Source organism: Pholis gunnellus (genome assembly GCF_910591455.1).
Source record: "Pholis gunnellus genome assembly, chromosome: 5".
NCBI lineage: Eukaryota > Metazoa > Chordata > Actinopteri > Perciformes > Pholidae > Pholis > Pholis gunnellus.
In genome coordinates, this window is record NC_136531.1 from 16,525,246 (window position 1) to 16,545,703 (window position 20,458).

Genomic DNA, 20,458 nt, shown 5'->3' on the forward strand with positions numbered 1-20,458 from the left:
ATGGCACGTCCTCATGCTTTTTCTGAATTTTTCCTTGAGTCACATTATTTGGAGGTATCTGTGACTGATATTCACCAGCAATTTAGGCAATGACTGATTTAAAGCTGCAGCCACAAACAATGTTAAGACTACTAAGCAGGCAGAGTGTCAGGTTATAGAGATGCCTAACACTTCAAAGTGTGGATACAATATTTTGAATAGTAATTTGTATCTTATGTGTTTTTTTTTTTTTACATAAACTTCTTCAACTGAGATATAAGGAGAGTACAGAGAAACCTTCCCCCTCCAGCATGTCAATGTGAAAACACACGTGTGCACACATATCATTCTGCACAGTGAAGTTAAAACATTCGAGTGAGGCTCAAACACATTGTTTTGAGTGGGACTTCAGTCATTGCCATGTCTTGAACCTTACGCCCCCCAAAGATCACTGCTATCACTGGTTGTAATTTGTAAAAATCACAATTTAGGGATCGAGTGGCTCCTAATCGTGAATATACTTTAAACATCTGAAGCTGGAGCCAGGGAAGGAAGTAAGCACAATGACGACAACATTTAGAGCACAAAACTAATGGTGTCAGTATATTGAGGTTAGAGAACGTAAGGGGTGTAGATGTGCCGTCTCAGGAAAGATGCAGGTGTACCTGATAACACGAACAATGCCGTTTCATCTCGGTGTGCTAGAAAGCCAGTGGGGACATAATGGGGCTCTGGAAGTGTTACTCAATTGGAGTACAAGTATAATTTATGTTATTAGTTACACCGGTTTGAAAATGTATTGTGCCTGCAATGAGAAATGTCTAGTTTAAGAGCAGAGAAGTGAAAGCATAATCTAACAAAAATTGAAACTGAAACATGACAAACGGTTTAGACGAGTCAAACGAATATATAACGAATAACATTTATAGTGAAAGCACTCCGATGGCTCTGTGCATGCTGGTCCACTGGAAACGTTCTTTGGATTCAAAATAAACCAGTCAGTCAATCAGGAAACACATTTAAGAGCATTTATTTTTTTGATATATACAAATATTCAAAACATAATATATAAGTGTTGTGGAATGAAACACAAATCTTTAGTGGGTTCCACTGATAACATGTTATGAAATAAAAAGTGCTACATATTTGTACATATTAACTGTACACATGAGAAACTGCATGCGTATTAAGAGTCAAAACATTTTAAAAAAACAGACTTCCATACAAAAGTTTGCTACATACGTACGAGCATAAAGCTCTGAGGTTCATCTTTGCTGCATTACATTGTGGTGGCGTTGTGCTCCCAAACAGCTCCGCTACCTCTTTATTCCTCTCTGAGCCTGTTTCAGCAGCGAATCAAAGTCCAGGTCCTCGGGCCTGGACTTGGCAGGAGCCGGCTCTGCATCTCTGTTTGCATCTGAGGGAGAGACGGACATTTAAAAACATTTTAAAGAAATACACATTTTCTTGTGGCGCTTTTCTGGAAATTTGTTTAAAATGTGCGTTAATTTGAATCAATGAATTCACATTCTACAAGGAATACTATGTCATAGTTTCAATGGTGCAGCCTACAATAAAAAAAAGAGAAAAACCATGCAGAGTTAAACCTAAACGTTTGCCTTTCACTCTAGCTCTGTACTTTGAGTCTCACCTAGGTCAGCGTAGTGTGAATTACAGAACTGTCTTCTTCCACCAAAGCAGATGTCAAACGGCAGCTCATCCGGCTTCCGTAGTTTCCCGCCGTTATCGATGGCTGCGAAAGCATCGTCCATGTTGTAGAATGTGACAAATCCGTAGTGGTCACTATGGGAGCCAAAGGTGCAGTGTTTTAACACCAACAGACACAGATGGATAGTACACAAAAAAACAAACACTGTAAAGGCTATAAAAACATATATTTAAATTGTATACTCTTACCTTCTGTCTCTAAAGTGAAGCGACACACACTCTACGTCTCCGAACTGAGAGAAGCGCTCCCTCAGCTCGTCGTGCGTCATCGACCTGCGGATGCGGCCGACATACACCACCCTGCGCTCGTCCTGTGCGAGAGGACTTTTTAGAATGACTCACTACTCATTAGGTAAACCAAAACAACACAAACACATGTCGGTCATCTTTTACTCACTATGGCTTTAAGTTTCTGGATCCTGATCTCATGCTCTCTCCTGAGCTTCCTGGACTCTCTGCTGCTGGAGGAAGACGGAGACTGAGATTACACTCATGAACTCAGTAAAGCCCGAAAGACATGCAACACAAACCGACATTAAAAAGGAACACCTTTGTATGTTTTAATTTCCCTTCAAATGGAAAACTACCACCACGAACTGACCTGTAAACATCGGTCCACTGTCTACGGCAAACCCGCGGGGATGGGGATCGGGATCTGGACGTGGACCTAGACTGGGACCAAGATCTGGATCTGGACTTGCTCGACCTCGATCTGGAGTAAGACCATCTGTAGCGCCGACGTGGGGAGCGAGAGGGGGATGACGACGACGACGACGACGAACAGGAACTGCTCTCTGAACGCTTGTGGTGGTGCCTGTAAGACGGACAAATTGAGAATCAGGAGTGACGCACAAAGAGGACGAATGCTGAACACAGCAGGAGAGGATTACTTTTGTCTTTTTGGAGAGGGAGATGCAGAGCTGGAGGAGGAGGAGGAGGACGACGAGGAAGGAGAGCTGGAGCTGGAGTCCGAACGAGGAGATCTTCTCTGATATCTCCTTTTCTCCCTGCCTCTGGCAGGAGGGCTGGGTGGAGGCGTGGGGAGAGTGCATGACGCCGTCTCGTCTTCAGCTGCACAAACGCAGTCTGGCTCTGTGGAAGCACTGTCCGAATGAACGAGGTCTGTGGACGGGCTCGTCCCGGGCTGCTCAGAGAGACGCTGCGTCACTGCAGAGTTATCGCCGGCGGCGCTGACCTCACTCGTTGAGGTCGGCTTTTTGCATTCAGCAGCAGCACTCGAGTCGTGGGTCGTCACCTGCAATTCATCAGAGGTTGGCGACGCGTCCTTGGGTTTAGAGGCTCTGCTGCGCTGAGGAGCACTCGTAAGCGAGCGGTCGGCGGACCCGCAGTAATCGTGATCGGAGGACACGGATGAATACGTGTGGGGAGAGACGTGAGCAGCGGGGAGGCTCGGGTTGGTCTTCCTGGACGGTAGAGGACGGGGGTCGATTATCTGGATGGCCTTGGATGGGGGGTTTCTGCGTCTTGCTGGCAGATCTTGTTGAGTGCTGAGGATGATCTCAGTGCCAAGGGGCTCCGGGACATTTTGAAGAGGTGGTGAACTCCTGAGGGTTTCTGGATTCCCCGGTGATTCTGAAGTGCCTAAAGGTTCAAGCGTTTCCGCAGAGGCTCTCTGCGTTACTACAGGCTTAGTTCTGTCCAAGTCCAGGCGTCCGTCTGTTTGTAGGTCCGACTGTGAAGGAGCGAGTTCGGGCTCCGGCTCGTTCTCACACACCCGCTCCTCTTTAGCTGGAGGAGGAAGAATAACAAGAGAGGTCACCGGCGGATCGCACATCAGCATCCGACAATACAGCGGTGTCAGTAATCCGATTACTCACCTTGTGTTTCCTCAAACTGCTCCAGCAGGCTGGTCAGATCGGGTGCTTCAATCCCTGGAGTAGAAGAACAAACAGACATTTTGTAGATGCGGTTTATATTTCTCAGTTCTTGGTGAACTCAATGTATCGTAAGTCACATAAACAAACATGTCTCAACAGTTTACCTGAGTCAGCTGTTGCTGTCCCCTCTACTGGTATGGGGGCAGCTCCAGGAGCAGGGAGGGAAGGACACTGTATTTGCCTCCCTGTATCTGTACCCGGTGACCGAGGAGTCTTTGGTTCCAGCTTGGCTTCTTCTTCTTCAGTCGGGATCGAACCGCTTCTTTGAGGCTGCAGTTTCTTGCACCCTGAGGCAGATTTGGTTTGTGTTACGGGTGGGCCCAGTGCTGGGGGTCCGGAGGAGACACCTGAAGCTGTCTCTGTAAGCCTGTTTTGAATTCCCTGGAACAGGGCGGTGCAGCCCTGGTTTACTAACAACACCTCGGGCTTCGGCCCTGAGGAGGACGGCTGTCTTTGAAGAGATGTGCCTGAGGATTCATTTTGGATTTCTGGAAAGTGTCTGGTGCTGTTAAAGTTGGCGTCTCTGTTGAGGAACTCCCCTTTGGATGGGAGTGAGGAGGAGGGGTCAGCGGTTGAGGAGGGGTGAGCGGTTGGTGATGCTGTTTGGCTAACCGGTAGGGGGAGGAGGACAGGATTTGGGGGATCACTACTGAGCAGTGTTGGTTTCTTTACTGGACTTTTTTTGCTTTCAGGCACAGCAACATTCGGGTTAGCTGTGACGTCTGGCTGCAGACCGGCAGATGAGGTGATTTTGGATTCGGTCCTTGAGCGCTTCAAACCGCTGCGCCGTAGATGAGTGGATGTTTTGGGCTCTGAGGGGTGAGGCGTGAGCAGAGCCGAGGGGGAGCAATGGGTCCTGTGACCTGGAGTTAGAGATATTCGGAGCTGATCAGCACCACTTCTCCTGCCGTCGGGATAACTGTGTGCTGCCTTTGGCTCACAGCTGTTTGGTCTCTGTAGACAGAGGATGGGGGTCAGCCCCTTGGGGGGCTCAGAAACACAGGGCCACATGGTGGTGTAGTTCCCCAGCTTCTCCACCAGAGGCCGTCTCTGCTGGCGCAGCTGTCTGTACTGCTGGAGGCTGAGCGATTTGGCCTTCGTCTCACCTTTAAGAGACAGAACTGCCACCTTGTTGCTGCTCATTTCCGAGGACGGTGTTTGGGGTTCAAGTGCTGAGCCAGCTGGACTTTCAAGTGCTTTGATGCTGTTCAGTGGAACTGATGCAGTTTCACTTGAGTGCCCAGTTGTTACATTTCTCTCGTTCGATCCCTTTCCTGTCGATTCAAATGAAGCCACTTGAACGGGGCCGAAGCTCACGCTTTTTCTCTCTCTGGATGGAGGAGTTCTGGATGAGTTTCCATTCAGCAGCACACTCTTCAAGAGGTTGTCATTAGCTCTCTTTTCAGCTCCGTCTTCTTCCTCCTTTGTGTCTTTCCCCGTTACCTCATCATCAGACACAACATTTATCTCTTCATCGCTCTCTTCGCTGGGTCTCTCATACTTCCACACCTCTCCCTGAGAGAACACTGTGTGATTCTTCCTCAGTGTATCCCCCTCCTCCTCGTCCACGCGCAGCTTCAGGCAGTAGGGGTGCATGAGCCTCACCAGGTTGACGAGAGAAGTCGAGGTGAAAACCTCGACTTCAGCCTCCGCTTTCCTATTTGTGGAGTGAAACAACGTTGGACTTCGTCGCTTGAACAGCTGTGAAGGACCGGTTCTCTCCAGTTTGCTCTCGTCTTCTCCATCAATCTTCATTGAGAAGGTTACATTTGGTGATTTGGATCTTGGTCTCAGTCTGTCAGCAAGTGATAGTTCCTAAAGAGAAGAGAGAAATAAAAACAGCAGGCACGTTAATAATGGGACATCATATATTTAAACAAATATTGTACAGATACATCACTATTGTGGTCAGTGCTGTTTATCAAGTCGTGTTGCTCAACTTCATCTACGTCCTGATTTAACAGGCAAACTCATGTGATAATCATGAGGCGCTCAGTTGATGGGGATTCAAACCATCGACTGGAAGTTTAGTTGAAAGCTCGTTTCATGTGTGTGCACCCACCACTGAGGTGCCCCTGCCCTCTGGATGGGTGAGGAGCTTGGTGTCTGGCAGGGTGTCAAAGGGAGACAGAGTCCCGTCGTCGTCCTCCACGCTGTCCAGCATCTCGGTCAGGGCCGACAGCAGAGTCTCACTCTCTTCCTCCGCTCCACTCTTATACTGAAAAGAAGCAGGAGGATCCAGGTTTATTCGTTGACATGCGTAATTCATATTTATACATGTCAAATTTGTCAACGACAAAAGTGAAGAGGGCATCTGTTGAATGACTAATGCGCTGTGAAGATGGGCTTTAACTCTGACCTCTGACGAGACGGTGGAGTCTTCAAAAATGGCCAGGATCGAGTGATCGATGCAGGACTGGCTGTCCATCTCCACGCCTCCCACTCTACTCAGGACCAACTGCAGGGACAAAAATACACAAATATAATTGAATTTTAATTTGAATGCCCACTGATCTGATCTATTCCTTCCTCCTGTGATCTTACAATACACTTCTACCTCTGGGTGCGACCAGAAGCTGAGGAACAGGACGCAGTGAGCTCAAAATGAACTTTTGCAGCATAAACAGGAAGCGCTACCAATTCAGACAATTCTTCAAATACAGCAGTGAAAAAAAATCAGTGAGGCAGAGCTGGTGCTAAATGCTCTATATTTATAAAGTAATAAGCTGAATAAGTGCATTGATGAGACATGTCTATGTAAATTGGAATGACATTGAACAAATAATTGAAAAACAAAACTATCAGGCTGCAACTTTCTTGATTATTCGTTAAATCATTTGGTTCATAAATTATCAGATCGCAACGACTGAAAGTCAAAGATTACATATTTACATGTCATGTTTTGTCAGAACAACAGTCCAAAACCAAAGATATTTGGTTTACTGTCATGACTAATGTATGAAAGACTATGAAAACCAACCAACATCTGAGAAGGTGGAACCAGTGAATGATATAGTTTCTAGACCACTCTAATTCCTTAATCAAGTATAGTTTCAGCTCTAGAAAACTGAAAACAGCAGACATATCTGTACATGAGTCACTGCCTCTGTGGCTTAATTCATAGACATGGACGCTGTCAAAGAGCAACGCCTTTACCTACCAAAGTTTCACAGAAGTGTGCTAGTATGTAGGAGACAGATTGAGGGGACGAGGGGCCCTAGAGGCGGGTCACACACCGGGAATGGGAAGTTGAAACAACTGCTCGCAGGCCCTGTACTGTGGTAAGAAGGCATGTACACGCTTTAGTGTGACAGCAAAGCAGTTGACATCTGTGCCTGCCTGGAAACTAAATTAAACGTGTGACTGCAAAACAAGGACGGTACATTTTAGAGTGTAGTTGAAGACAAAACAACGAAAGGGGACAGTGCTGAGGGTGCAGCCTTATGAGAACATGTTGTACTCCAGAGGAAGTGAACCGGTCTCTCCGGCAGCTTTCACATGTTAATCATTGACGGTGAAGTTTGTGTCAAACACGTGCGAATAGGTAACTACGTTAACTAACGTGTCACCGATATGTTTCCGTAGCTGCACGGGCCAAATGGCAAAATAATCGACCAGCTCAGCCAACTCCCTGGTCGCTACCTCGGTAGTACTACTAAGAGCCTGTTCCAGCCACGTGTCGCGATGCGCGCATGTGGCCCTCGCGCGCCGGCGAAACACCGCCTATTAAAACGTGGAAACCCGCTCTTGTGCCGCTATTTTTTATGTCAGGCAGCTAATATTAGCAAACCGGTACCTCATTGGGAGTGTTGCTGGCCAGAAAGTCGCTGTTGCCGGCATTTAAATCCCCGTCTTTCCCCCTCCACCGCGCCGCCATCTTGCTGCTCCACATGGTCCGCTGGCAGGCCGGAGGGAGACACGTGGTCACAGACTAGAAGCGCGCGAACAGCACCGACCTGGGATCAGATTGAGACCACCAATTTCATTACTAAGAGTGAGGAGATGAGTAGATATACGATCCAAGGTCAGCTACATGTTTCTCGTGGCCCAAATAGTTTCTCTTGACACACAGCTACAGATTGTTTGCTGCAAAGACTCAGTGGATCAACGCTGTTCTTGTGTTGATTATTTTTCATTTTTTATTAAATAGTCTAATCAAGGAAACGGTTGTTCATATCTCTGACAATTGATAAATTTAATTGGTGTCTTTGAGCTGCTTAAATATCACAACATTCGCGTCAATTAAGTCATATAAATCAGCATTACTGCTACAGTTTTAATGCAGGACTTTCACATTTTAAGATTTGTTTATATTGCTCTAAAGTGACACCTTGCGTCCAAATGACAATACAGCAATAACCCAAATACGGTATCACAGGGTTTAAAAACCTGTAATTTACCAATCCTATTAATGGTCAACTGTTCTAACACAGTAGATGTGTGAAAAGTGTTGAAAAGCTGCACACTTTCAGCAAATTTAGGGAAAACCATGTGAAATACAGCTCTGGAGTTAATCATTAGTTTGGATCAGTTTACCTCCTTACATGGCAGAGAGAGCACTAAGTGTAACTTGGAGTTATCTTGACTTTGGAAGGAACACTAAAGTGTTTCATTGTTTTCCTCCTTATCATTGTTGAAAACATTGTGTAAAGGCATTCAACATGAGTATCATAGTATAGTAGACATAATCATATGTGGCATTACAGGAACCAGTCCTTGGAGTGATGTGTTGTAAAGCAAAGCAAAGCAAAGAGTGTGTCTGCTTCCTGTCGCTTGCCTCGTCACCAGAACAAATAGAGATTATCTGCATGTTTAGCCATTGCAATATTTATGTGTTGACTTTGCTGATTGATGTGTGTACACACACCCTCCACCGTGACGTGGTTCACTGTCAGAGACTAACGACAGTGTTACTACCCTGTTTCACTTGAAATGGCACCCACAGAGGTCCAGCTTTAAGTCTTTGCACTAATAATAAAATGTATTCATGCAGCACAATAGTTTGTGCTGCACACTAGATCATTATGATTTAATACATTTGAATGTGTTGATCGCCTGTGTTCACATCACTTACTGTCTTGCAGAGGCACATGAATCAGAACCAGCGCAGTGTCATATATCTGTGTCATATATCTATATATATATATATAGATATATATTTGGTTTCCACTTCATCCTGCACTGCTCCACACTGTGCTACCTGACATAAATGAATAATTATTCCAAATGTCCGAATAATAAACACAGCTGTGTAAAGCAGTATTTTCACCTGCGGTTTGATGAAGACCCACAGCAGCAGCAGCAGCAGCAGCTCATGCTCCACTGACAAATCATATGATGGTCTTTGGATTGTTGATTGCATTTACATATTCAGTACAGCAGCCAAGTGTTTCCCTTTCTTCTTCTACAGTAGTAGCCATTACACTACACTGTTTCTAAATGTGCAGTGATGCCGAAGTTGTTTCACTACACAGTTAATCATTCATCTTATATGTTTCATGAATCCGGTCAAACCAGTCCAGCTTAACCAACTGACATCAGGTTTGTCACCTCACAGCCACACCTTAACCCTGTGAGGCAGAGCAGTAGCAGTTAAAGCTTCTGGTTGTGTGGAATCAAATACATACACAATAAAATCCCAGATGGATATCGCAAGCCTGGCTCTGTCCAAAATGTGCTACCAGCAATTAAAACTCAATAATTAACACGTGGGGCACGGCTAGCTATTTCCACCTGGTTCTAGTCTTTATGCTAAGCTAAGCTAACTGGCTGCTCTAGCTTTACATTAATTGGACAGACAGGACAGTGGTATGAACCTTCTCATCTAACTCTCAGAATGTCTATCTTGTCCTTTTTAAAGCAGTTCAGTACACTTCCATTGAGTCAGAATGACAAAAGAAACTGGTCAAATTGATGCGAGTGTTCTGCCACCTGATGTGGCCATTTTTGTTGCATAAAGCTTCAGGCTCTGGTTGGGTCACTGCATGTCATGTGTTGTTGCAAGTAGATCCTTAATGCCCAGTGGGAAGAGGGGGAAGAGCTTGAGTGGAGCCAGTGTTTTTTGCATTGGCGCTGTAAGCTAACTGTCAGTAATGAATGAAGTAAAACAAAAATGTGTTTTAGTCTCAGTTTTAGGCCAGTGCTGTGTTGAGAGATCCCCAGTCTTAGTATGAGTAAAGCTTAAACACTCTGGACTCTGGATCCCCTCTTTCCACCATGAATCCCACCAGAAGAAAGGAAGCTATTGTTGTAGTTGACAAATCTTCACATATCTGATCGTAGCTGTATTTAACATTCTGAACACTAATATAGCAGCATGCAACTGTTCTATCTATGTAAACATAAAGGGAAGTAAGGTATTTAAAAACACTACACTTCTATAGAAATCCAGAGGTACTGACTGATGACATACTTCTAATATATTTGGAGTTGAAATCCCTTAGAAGGTGGTAATATTCAGCCCGGGGAACAATGTCGATACTTCTGTTGTGATTTAGTTTCTCCACTAGATGGTGATATTAAACATCTCCCATTGACTTCTGCTCACGCACGCTGCTCTTTTATTAGCCCTCTAAAGTTGTGAATGAGTTAATTCCCAGTGAGCTGATCACTTCCAAGCGAGCCGCCTATCTGCAATGGAGGCCGACCAGATATTCATATCTGTATGAAATGGAAACATAATGAATTCAGGTTCATCGCCTCTTGATTTGTGTGGCGTTATCTTGTATCATCTCACTGTTTGTCTGTGGAGGACTGTGGATATGTCTGGCCCGTTATCTCCTGCATACCGGCGAGGAGTTGACCTTTCTGCTGAATGTCACGGCGGTACACAGAGTCATCGGCTGGACTAGATTAGTTTGGGAGGGAAATATGTTCACAGACACACACTTTAACAAGGTACAGCATATTCCCTCTTCATTTGTTTTGATGCACAGGGCCACCTGGTGTGTACTGTACATCTTACCTACAGTACATCTGCTCACTGACCTCTATCTGGTTACCTTTTTTTTCTTTTTTTATCCCTTAAGCCCACATCTTCTGTACTGTTGCTACATCTCTCTTCACCCCCGACACACACACACACACGCACATTCACACGCACGTGCACGCACCACCTACAGCCTCATCTCCCACAGCTCTTGAAGCACATTACTGTCTGAAATGGGGCCAAAGCATCCTCCAGTCTCCAGCGGGTGAGGTGCGAGTGTGTTCAGGAGCGTGCGGAGGCATTTGTAAGTGTGTGTGTTCAGGAGAGAGGGGAGTTGTGTGTAAGTGGGTCACCTTACTGCAGCATCCAGCGCCCAGCCACCATGTCGGTACATGGCCCCACACACACATATATTTAACCCACTCTCCTTCCACGGGCACCTTTTTCTCCCACTCGGGCCACTCACTCACTTATAAACAGACATTTTTCCTATTTCCCTTCAGCTCTTCAGAGTGCCAGACTTTGTTCTTTCATGTCTCCCTCTCTCCCTCTCTCTCTCTCTATATATCACTCCCCCCTCCGCCTCTCATCCCTTCCTCGCTCTTGACCTGCAGGAGGACTCCCACGGTGCTCTTTTGGCATGTTTGAAATTTTAAAGAACCCATGAGGTCCAAGGAGTCGTGTGTTTGCCTTCCTCTCTCTGCCTCCCTCACACCTGCTGCTGCTGTGTGCGTACGTGTGTGTGTGTGTGTGTGTGAGAGCATTTTTCTATATGACTTGCAGTCGTCTTTGCTGCTCAGTCATGCAATGTTTTGCGTGTGTGTACGCATGCACTTCTATGACCTTTCAGATATTGTGTAACGCTGCGTTATAAAAAGGCAAAAGCACTCTGATCTTTAACTTGACACCTTCTCTGAAGGGGGAAGCAGGACACACAGGCAGGTTAGGGAGTTGTGTTGCCATCATACTCTTTTGATTTGTCCTTTCTTGATGTAAGTCTTCTTTCTTTTCTTTTTTAAAGCTTTCAGAGCAGAGAAGAGGAATGTCCTCCCACATGGTGCCGAGAACATCTGTTAGTGAGAAATAAAGGCCTGCAAGAGAGAGAAAGAAGAGGAGGAGGAGGAGGAAGGGGACTTACATTAATACAAGTGGGGGGGGGGGGGGAAAGGAGGCGAAGAAAGAACAAGAGAGCATACAGAGAGGGGGAGAAATCCACATCAGCTGGAGGCGACCACCCTTTCTACAGAGCATCAAAGGTGAGAGACCATTCGGCGAGAGGTAGCGACTTCCAGGTGTACACGTTCACGGGCACGTATACGCACACAAACACACTCGGCGTGGTAACAGAAGCCTGCATCAATAATGTAGCTCAGAGAAACAGGATGCAGATTCTCCCTTACGTAAGAGTTTACAGAGAGCTGGCTGTCTCAGAACAGCCTCTTTCATTCTCTGCTTTGCCCTCAGGCTGGATGCGACACAAGATTTCTCAAGCTAATTAACCACCACATTTTGCCATCCAAACAACTTTTCAAGATAAGTGTGCCGCAACAAAGGCACGAGAGCGACGCTAAAGCCATTTTTAACTTCAGTCTACTGACTTCAGGTGATTTGTTTTAGTCTGTGGGGCGACATTTTTCAGTAGTGTTTTCCCACTCGTCCCTAATTGGCTGGATCTTACATTACTGGAGGTTCATTATTGAAGCAAGCCTGTTGTTTGTAGCGGGCATGGTTAGTTTGTTGGCATCGTACAGATCCTACCACATTAACGGCCTGGGAACTGAACTTTGTCTCTGCAGCTGTGGACATACTGGTATGAACCTGCCAGGAGCCAAAGCACATTGTTGTCACAGGTCACAGAGACATAATTGAGGCCATACCAACGAAGGCAGCAAGTACCAGCCAATCAGAGGCAGCGTGCGACGGGGCATGCCCTCGCTATAGCAGGACTCGTAATTCAGTGAATATTGTACTTTCACTATAAATAATGCTGCTCCTGGTTTGCTGGAAGAGTAACTAAGCAACCGTTCCTACCATGTTACCCCTAAAAACGTTATAAGTTGATAATATGTCAAAGTTTACAACTTGTTTCACCGCCCCCCCAGTAAAGCAAAAAAAACTAGACAAGCTGTCAATTCAGGTAATAAATATGTACATGAATCAAGGAAAGTAAAAAGAAATAACAGAGGAAACATTTTGGGGGGAATATGAGTCACAGCAGGAATCTGTGATTTTTGATTTGCTCCAGAAATTGCTTTCCTGTTCTCCTTTGTCCTTTTCTTCTCTGGGGCCTTTTCTTCACCTTCTTGTTTGTTTGTTCTGTCTGTCTTTCATACCGTGGCCCCCGTGTCTCAGTTATTTATCTGTGTTATGTGGGCTTTGATTATCTGCTAACTGGCAAACTGTTGGCGTATGTGTGTCTGTGTCTGTGTCTGTGTCTGTCTGTGTGTGTGTCTGTGTATAAATATAAATAATTATGGTGAGGTGTTTTTTGCACACATCTGCTTAAAAATATGAACTTGTCAAACTGTCTCTATGAAACTGTTGATGTGGGCAGATATATGTGTGAATCACAGTTGTCATTTGTAAATGTGTGTGTGTGTGTGTGTGTGTGTGTGTGTGTGTGTGTGTGTGTGTGTGTGTGTGTGTGTGTGTGTGTGTGTGTGTGTGTGTGTCTAGAAGCTCATCATGCTGGTGCTATGCTTTTTCTGCCACATTGCCATGGCGACAGTGCCCTCCCGGGGTAATGGGGGACGAGTGCGCCAGAGCTATTTATTCTCTCTTTCTCCCTCCCTCCCTCCCTCCCTCCCTCCCTCCATCCATCCATCCATCCATCGCCCTCTCTTTTCCTCTCTCTCTCTTCATCTCTGCCCTCTTCCTCCTGCAACCTCTCTGTCTCTCTCTCCTCTCTCCGTCTCCCTCCTTCCTCTGCTCTTTCTTCTCCTCTCTGATTGGCTCAACACTCTCCTCCTCACTCCTCCTCAATACTGCCTAATGAGACAGAGGGTTAGGAAGAGAGGGAGGGAGACAAAGAGCAAGTGTCTTTTTAAAAAAAAGGAAATAGAAATATGTGGAGGAGGCGATCTATGCAGACTTGTGTTCCTCGTTGCGTGTAAAGAGAGGACTCGATTTAACGGAAGTCTGTGATGTCATTTTTGGAGGGAAACGGCACAGAATGTCTAAAATCCTACATTTAGCTTCCTGTCTCCCCTATGTGTACTGTAATGCATATGCATGTAGTCTCCTGAGGTGCGAGTATGCGAGCTGTTGGCTCAGCTGGGGTCGGGACCTTTTTGAAATGGGTTGAAGGTTTGAAAACCTCTGAATGAGCAGTGTTTGTATACATTGGCACAGCGACCATCTCAACACGTCACAGCAGGATAAACACAGGTGTAATTGATCAAATGAATTATTGTTTCATTCTATTTAGTGCGTCACAGTCATTCCATTGAGCCAGCATGCATAATAACCAGAGCCATGACTCACCCACGGGACCCTCGAGAACAGGACCATAATCACTGTTATTAATTACACCTGTGTTTAGCCTGCAATGACTTGTCAAAATGGCCGCTGTGTGTGTGTGTTTGAAGCAGAGGTCACTGAACTTTTTGACTTGTGTCCGTGCCCTTAAAATGAGCAATGTCTACTTAGTGTTTTATTTGAAACATCTTGAGAAGGCTGAAGGGCCGACATCATCCGTTGTTTCACAAGAAAATGTCGATGAATACAGCAGAGTATGAAATAAAAACAGAATTTTGTATATGAGAATACGCTTCTTTCAGTTTGTGCTGGGAAGTTCGACATTAATTATGAAGCCACAACCAGCAGCTCGTTAGCCTAGCTTAGCATAAAGACCTGGGGAAAAGGAGGAATGTGTGAGCCTGGCTCTGTGACTCCTCAGCTTTATCTTGTGATCACTTTCGGGGCTCCCGTCCCCCAGATTGGGAACCACCGGTTTAAAGGGTGAAGGTAGTGAAGCCGTGTGCGCGCCAGAAAATGATGTCATGGTCGCGCCACTTGGTCATGCACCTCTGAATTTTTTGTAACTTGGCGCACACTCACGTGACTGTCACAGATAGTTAACTGATGAGATCACTATTTAAATGTCTAGGGATAAAGAAGGCCAATTGGCTTTTAAATCCTTTAGAAACAGGTGGTCTTAAAAATCTTTCCATCTATTATTTGGGTATATATTTTGCAGCCAAATCAAATTGTTTACAGGATATTCAACCTTTGTTTCTTTATAATGCATGCAATGCTCGACTTCTTTCTTTACAAGACAAGCGCGAGTTTAAACAAAGCTTAAAGCTGCACTTTTCTTATTGTCATAAAAATCCCTAGAGAAAACCAAAACAAACGATACGTTAGCTTGTCCCTCAATCATTTCTGATTTCCATTCTCTGTCTGTAGCACAAAATGCTGGCATTTTAAAAATTGCTCAAACAGGTGTAAATAGAGCGTTTATTGGAGACTATTTCCAGCAGTGGATTAATACTCATTTGGTGTTACAGTAAGTTACAGTGAGTATTTACAGCAGCAGGACGATGTATGTGGGATGGACACAAAATTAACTCCAGTGTTCATGTTCAGGGCTGTGAAGCAGCACGTCAGTCAGCTGGCAACTCTCATTCTTACCCACACACACACAAACTTGTGCATCTGACAGAGAAATGACATAGTGATGGAAGACAGATTAGAGCAGGATGGAGACAGTGGGAGGGAAAGGTAGAGCGGAAGAAAGAGTAATAAGGGAGGAGAGCGACACAGAGGGAGGAAGGAAGGAGCTAGGGAGAAAGGAGGAGGGCAGGAGAGATAAATGGCCCAGTAGACGGGAAGATGAGTGAAGCAAGAGAGCAACACTGTGTGGCATACTGCAGACAGAAAGACTAACGGAGCGAGAGAGTGAATGGGCGAGAAAGGGAGACGAGAGCGAGAGAGAGAGAGAGAGAGAGAGAGCCGAGGCACGTCAATCGCCCCCTCCTCCCTTTTCCTCCCCCTTTCCCTCCCCTCCTGCCCTCCCTGCCATGTAGAAGACCTTCGCTGGTTGGTAACAAGTCACTCAGACGGCTGCAGCACACACACACACACACATATGAACATACACATACAGAAGTGCACGTGTGTGTGTGTGTGTGTGTGTGTGTGTGTGTGTGTGTGTGTGTGTGTGTGTGTTGGAGTGTGTGTGTATGTCATTGTAGCAGCAGTGGTGAAAAACAGCCTCTACATATTTAAAGGAGAAAAAAAGGACCCACATCACATGGTTGTTATTCTCTCAAATCTGCCTCTCAGGTCACTTTGACAGTCCTCTCTCTCTCTCTCTCTCTCTCTCTCTCTCTCTCTCTCTCTCTCTCTCTCTCTCTCTCTCTCTCTCCCTCTCTCTGCCACACTCTAGAACACACTCTCTCTCTCTCTCTCTCTCTCTCAGCCTCTTGTTCCCTCCCTCTCTCTTCCTCTCTTCCTCCCTCTCTCCTCCCACCTGAGCTGTAATTTGCGGGGCTGATGAGGGTGAGAGCAGAGCAGAGCAGAGGCAGGAACAGAATCCCTCTCACTCTATAGCACACACACACACACACACATAAAACACACACACGTGCACGGTGTGATTCAGTGTACAGCTACAACTGAGAGAATCCGATCCTTTGTGCTCTTTTTTTTAACCTCTTCTTCCCCTCTTTCTCTCGTTCCTCCCTCGTCGTCACTCTCTCCTCCTTCCTTCCCTCCCTCCCTCCCTCCCTCTCTTTGCTCCCTGGCGGTGTGTGTGTCTGTGTGTGTGTGTGTGTGTGTGTGTGTGTGTGTGTGTGTGTGTGTGTGTGTGTGTGTGTGTGTGTGTGTGTGTGTGTGTGTGTGTGAACAGTGGGGATAACAGACGCTCATGTGAGCAGCCTCAGTGGCGGCAGCAGTGACTGGTGAGAAAGAGGAGAGAGGAGAAGAGAGAGGAAGAGAGCGTGGCTAACCAAACCACCACCATCATTCTGATCGGATTCACACCAGACATGTGAGAAGATGTCCGTGGGCGGCTGCGCGTGTCCCGGTAAGTAGCTGCCGTGGTGATGGTTGCCGTTAACGACAGCCCCGCCGCTGCCGCTGTTGCCAGCCGCTGACTTTTTCTGGTTGTTGTTGTTGTTGTTGTATTTTGGTCGGTGAGAGCAGCCGCTGCCGTGGCGTGACCGGGGCAGAGAGTAGCCAGGACAGAGGTGCCCCGGGGCCCTGTGTGCAAAGGCTCATGGGAGGTCGCCCTCTGTGATGGCTAAGAGGATGGAGAGCAAAGAGAATAGATGGATCAACTTGTAGTCTTTTTTTGTTCTGACCTTATTGTCTGACAGCAAAGTGCTTTTTACTGTTTGTTGTTTAGTTTGGAGATTAAGAGAAAAAGATCTTTGTTGGCGGTACAAACATCTGGGCATGAAGTTGTAGCCATGGCACCACTAATGCTACTACTTCTCTTCCTCCGCCAGTCAGTTTTATTTGTCTTGCTGCTGATTTCTGACTGATGACCCGTGTTAACAACAGAGCCCTTTTTTAAGTCGGCACAGATGTTACACTCACTTTTCCACACAGCGTGAAGAACGGACTGGCCTCTCGTGCAGAGATACCAGAAGAGAAAGAGAGAGGAAAAAAAAAAAAAAAGATGGATCAAAGTGTGACATTTAAAGGGCAAAGGTCGCTGGATCGGATCAAAGGCTTGCATGATTGATTCTACAATGCTATTAATGAATGCTTGATGTTTCACAGCTCACACGGGAGTCGATCATTTAGGATGCATAAAGGGCACGATACAGTCAGATACTTCTCATTCAGTTTAAATGCAGCGTCGCCACATCTGTTTGGCTGTTAGGTGGTACATCAGCTTTAGCACCCCTAAAGATGTAACTCCTGCTCTCGTTGATGTAACGGCCCTGTTAGTTTCCATCCTCTTTTTCCCAGAAGTCCTTTCTTCTGGAGTTCATGGAAGGTCAGTGAGTGCGTTCGTGAGAGGTACTGACCTTGTCTCACATGTTAGGATCACGAGCGTGACTATTTGTTTATTGCGGCTGCATTCAATCACATCGACTTCCCCTCGTGTGTCTCCGTCCTCTCCTGACCCCCTGCTGGGAATCAGACGGACAACCAACGGTTTCATTTCAGGCCTCACGTCACTAAATCGACAACATGATAACAGAACAACTCTGCAGTCAGAGTTTTCGCTATTTTTTAATAAAACTGGTTAAAGTTGAGTAACGGCCCCGGGGGCTTCTGGGAGCTGAGACACCGAGAGCGACCTGCAGGGAGTAATATCCGTCATATTAGACCACCATATTGAGAGCAGCGCGACTTGTTCGCCGTCTGTGAAGGCTGAGGAACTCCCCGCAGTCCCTGAACTGTTGTGTTGGGGTGTTGAGAGCCTGACAGCACGCAGATAATTCTTCTCACTTTATTAGCTTTAATCAAACAGAGGAGGAAAGAAAAAGAAGTATCGAGGCCGCTGAGCCTCAGGCGATATATATATATTAAGTGTTAACAGCGATTTATGTTGCATTCCTGATTAGGATGTGTAGGACAAGAAATATAATCTTATAGCCGAAAATGTATTCATAATCATGATGGATGTGTTCAGAACCTACTGACACACCATACACAGCAGCAAGAGAGGAGGACCAAGTATGTGAGTGTGTGTGTGTGTGTGTGTGTGTGTGTGTGTGTGTGGGGTGCTGTATCACCCTGACGTGGCCTCCTCTCTCCTGACTACGAGGCCACAGTGGCCGCTGTGGTCAACCCTTAAACAGCCGGGATGTGGATATAGAAATATAGCCAACCACGCATCCAGTATCAGATTACCTAGCTGTTGGCAGTCTTGACTTCAATCATTAGAAGGATGGAAACACTAACTGGTCCCATGTTTGGCGGTTTTGGAAACTCTTTTGCTGACAGATTATGTCAAAGGCGGAAAGTTTAGGAAAGAAAATCAAGAGACAATGCCAACTCCCCCTGGCCTCTACAGTTGTATGTAGATGGGTGGATGATGGATGGATGGTGGAATGGCACACGATTGAAGCAGAAGGAGGTAGAAACGTGGACAAAAAGAGAGAGATATTGGCAATGTGATCAAACCAGACGGATTAGGTATCCGCAAGGACAAACTCTCTAGAAACACCAGATTACAATTTGTCTTGAACACACAGGGAAACGGGGTGTACCTGTGTTAAATGTGACTTGCATGCACACAAGAGTTTTCGTGTGTGTGTGTGTGTGTGTGTGTGTGTGTGTGTGTGTTTTCAATCTCTGCGCAGCGCCCCGTGCTATGAAGGCAAACGCTGCCCCCTCAGCCGTTAAACAAGCCTGCACAGCAGAGGCGGGAGCGTTTGTTTAGAACCAGGCTTTAGCTATCTTGCGGTCAGATTGCATACTTAATCAACGTGGTCATGGAAATTTCCAAAAAGACGCTATGACCGCACTCTTGTGCGCTTCGCTTTTGCTCCCATATTGTTCTCTCTGGTGTTCCCCCTTTTCCTTTTGCCTCAGTTTTTTCTGCTTTATGGATTCTCACTTTTTTTTCCTGTTTTTTTTTTTTTCTCCAGATTTCTTTACAACTTACAGGAGAGCAGAGCTGAAAATAAACTTAGCGAGTCTATAACTTTAAAAAGGCAACACAAGTAAGATTTACACTTTTTCAAAGATCAACAAGTCATTCATTCACTCCCTCTTTTATCATGCGAACACGGAGGCCTGGTACGATGTGTGTGGTGAGAAGACCTTCACCTATACAACATGACGTAACTAAAGACCAATGCCTCCAAATATGGAACAATCACTTCCATTCACTCACGTCAACTTCAGATGAACCCAAAGCTTGACCCTAAACTCTGATGCTGGTTAATTTGCACACGTATGACAAGTTAACCCTCCCATCTTTGTTTACACATTCAAACCACTTAGAGGGGGTTGAGTGATGCTAGATAATGATAGAAAATAGGATATAATATAAAACTACAGTCTCTCTGAAGTCATTCCCCTCTCTTTCTCCCTTTCTCTCGTGTTTACATTCCAGAGCTGTGTTTAACACTGAAGGATCCTCCCCCTTCTTGTGTGGTCTCAGAGTGTGTGTCTGTGTGTGTGTGTGTGTGTGTGTGTGTGTGTGTGTGTGTGTGTGTGTGTGTGTGTGTGCGTGTACACGTATATGCACGCAGCATGTGCCCCAACATGTGGATGACATAAACAATGGAGCAGAGTGTGTGGGGATGTGCTCGGAGCTTCTATACATTCAGGAAACAAAGTCACAACACACTTTGCTCCCTGCAGCTACAGATGTTTTGTGCTTTGTGGTTAATCAGACTTTGCGTTGACCTACGCCGACCTTACATTACCCAGCCCCCCCCCCCCCCCCCCCCCCCCCCCTCACTCCCTGCACACTGTCTCACTATGCTGTGTGTATATACCTTCTTCATCCTTCCTTCCCCTTTCCCCCTCCCCTCACTCCCTCATTCTCTTTGACTCCCCTGATTGTTAGCGTATGTTGGCTGGCTGGCTGGCTAGATGTGGGGGGGGGGGGGGGTAAGGAGGGAGAAGAGGGAGTCGGGGGGGGAGAGAGCGAGAGGGAGGAGAGAAGGGGGAAGGGACTGTGCCCTCTCATGCAGAGAGTCACATGGTGTCCCTGATTGGAGGAAAATGAGTAAAGACTGCAGCCCGGCTGAAATGGCAACAGACAAAAACGCACAAAGGCTGAGCTGTTTAGAAACGGGTTGCACAACAAGAGAGCCTGAAGAGGAGGAGGAGGAGGAGGAGGAGGAGGAGGAGGAGGAGGAGGAGAGAGGGAGTGAGCGAGCAGCTACTGAGGAGAGATGAGGATTAAGAGAGAGGTAGAGGAGGAGGAGGAGGAGCAGGGAGGGTGGCAAGAAAGAAAAAATAGGAGAGAAGAGAGGTGACAGAGGAGGGGGGGCAAAGAGCATAGCAG

General features: G+C 46.2%; 1 protein-coding gene across 2 annotated transcripts; it reads right to left on the reverse strand.

Moving 5' to 3' along the window:
- Positions 1-999: 999 nt before the first annotated feature.
- Positions 1,000-7,499, reverse strand: LOC306696012 (uncharacterized protein). Of its 2 annotated transcripts, none has more exons than XM_079159489.1 (11): positions 7,402-7,499; positions 5,965-6,063; positions 5,668-5,823; positions 3,710-5,420; positions 3,546-3,599; positions 2,598-3,456; positions 2,309-2,521; positions 2,105-2,165; positions 1,897-2,018; positions 1,631-1,782; positions 1,000-1,396 (listed from the first exon to the last, which is right to left on the reverse strand). In XM_079159489.1, the coding sequence occupies exons 1-11, from the start codon at positions 7,495-7,497 to the stop codon at positions 1,296-1,298; spliced, it is 3,624 nt and encodes a 1,207-aa protein (XP_079015615.1). In that variant the 5' UTR covers positions 7,498-7,499; the 3' UTR covers positions 1,000-1,295. The 2 variants fall into 2 exon arrangements, with proteins under 2 accessions (XP_079015615.1, XP_079015614.1); XM_079159488.1 differs by having other exon boundaries at positions 2,105-2,168.
- Positions 7,500-20,458: the final 12,959 nt, after the last annotated feature.